A 1,539-nucleotide genomic window follows, 5' to 3' on the forward strand; every position below is an offset into this window, starting at 1 on the left:
CTCTCTCTCTCTCTCTCTCTCTCTCTCTCTCTCTCTCTCTCTCTCTCATACGAGGAAATACGTTATATTAAAATATAAAGCCTTGTCAGAAAAATTTACAGAACAACAAAACAATAGGGAGTTTTTGCAATACCGTGTCTGAAAGAACCGTATTGCAAAAACTCCCTAATGATACGATACGCGTCATACGTTAATGCAATATATAAAATATATTTAAATGCTTATGGAACTTAATTATATAGTATAAAAGTACATTTTCTCTTATTCCTCTCAACATAAAAGATCCCAACATGAATACGCTGTAATTATCCCAGCCAGAATGCTGATGTCGATTCGACATCAATAAATGTCAAATTGACATCTATATATAGATATCAATTCGACGTCTTTAAATGTCAAATAGATATCAGCGTTCTGGCTGAGATAAGCTTAGCTTATAATTATAACTGTGATTATCGCTCAACTTATAATCGTAAGCGATGTTAGTAAAGCTTCTACAGAAACGTATTTTCAACAGATATCTATTTCTAATTTCACGAAACGGTATCTATTGGTTCCTGGACACAGGACACGACAATGCGGCAAAGCGGTGACAGATCATTGTCTCGCTTTTCCGGAAGTAATAGATATATAACTGACTAATATAAAGTGGTGATTGCACGGTCACCGCTTTGCCGCTTTGCCGCATTGCCACGCGTATTCTGTGTGCAGGAGCCATATCACATTGCATATTAGAACGACGCTTTAAAACAGTATCATGAGAAAGAATAAGAACACGTATTACATATCAAAATCAATATTACTGCAGAATAGCTACAAAACACATAGAAATATTTTTTATTCAATATGACGTTTCGTTAAACATTTCGATTTCAGACGCCATACGTTGAGAGTAGAACAGCTTACTATCGCGAGAGTGTCATTCAAGTAGTCCATCTGCAACATGAAAAATTACATATAATATTTAATGCAATGTACAATACTGCAAGATAAAACTTGTAAGAATGTCGTTTTCAACTGTATTTTTATTTACTAATTTACATCGATCAATTGATACGCGTATTAAATGGTAAATAACTAGTAAATTAGTTGGATTATATTGGCTGATCAGCTCAAATATACCTACTATTTAATACGCGTAGAGATCGGTGTAAACTAGGCTTTTATACGTAGATACTTAACGAATCTTTTCATCAAAGTCAATGATACATTTTCGACAAATCTTACGCGTGTAATACTCACGCTGCCGTTATTTCCGTATTCTACAAGTTTAGTAGCGATGAGCTTTGGTGGATCCGTAGGGCTCGAAATTCTGACCATGCCGTTTTTGCAACTCGTTATCAGGCATCCGTGCGTCAGAATCACCCCCGTTATCGGATCATCGGGAGAATACTCATGCTGGGTGGAGTAATATTTCACTAGCTCAAAATTGTTCTTTGGATTTAGCATGTACAACTTCGCCTTGGTGTCCCCGACGCAAACCCAATTATCCCGTCGCATACTCATGCACGTGGGGATCGCTTCACCTGGAATCTAAAA

The 1,539-nt window shown here is 36.6% G+C and overlaps 1 protein-coding gene across 1 annotated transcript; it reads right to left on the bottom strand.

The window, feature by feature from the left end:
* Positions 1 to 38: 38 nt before the first annotated feature.
* Positions 39 to 1,527, bottom strand: LOC112462360 (F-box/WD repeat-containing protein 9-like). The gene is made up of 2 exons (XM_025028085.1): positions 1,243 to 1,527; positions 39 to 936 (listed from the first exon to the last, which is right to left on the bottom strand). The coding sequence occupies exons 1-2, from the start codon at positions 1,504 to 1,506 to the stop codon at positions 838 to 840; spliced, it is 363 nt and encodes a 120-aa protein (XP_024883853.1). The 5' UTR covers positions 1,507 to 1,527; the 3' UTR covers positions 39 to 837.
* Between the last annotated feature and the right edge of the window lie 12 nt (positions 1,528 to 1,539).

This window comes from Temnothorax curvispinosus, unplaced genomic scaffold (assembly GCF_003070985.1).
Source record: "Temnothorax curvispinosus isolate PA1 unplaced genomic scaffold, ASM307098v1 QBEX01012301.1, whole genome shotgun sequence".
NCBI classification, from domain to species: Eukaryota; Metazoa; Arthropoda; class Insecta; order Hymenoptera; family Formicidae; genus Temnothorax; species Temnothorax curvispinosus.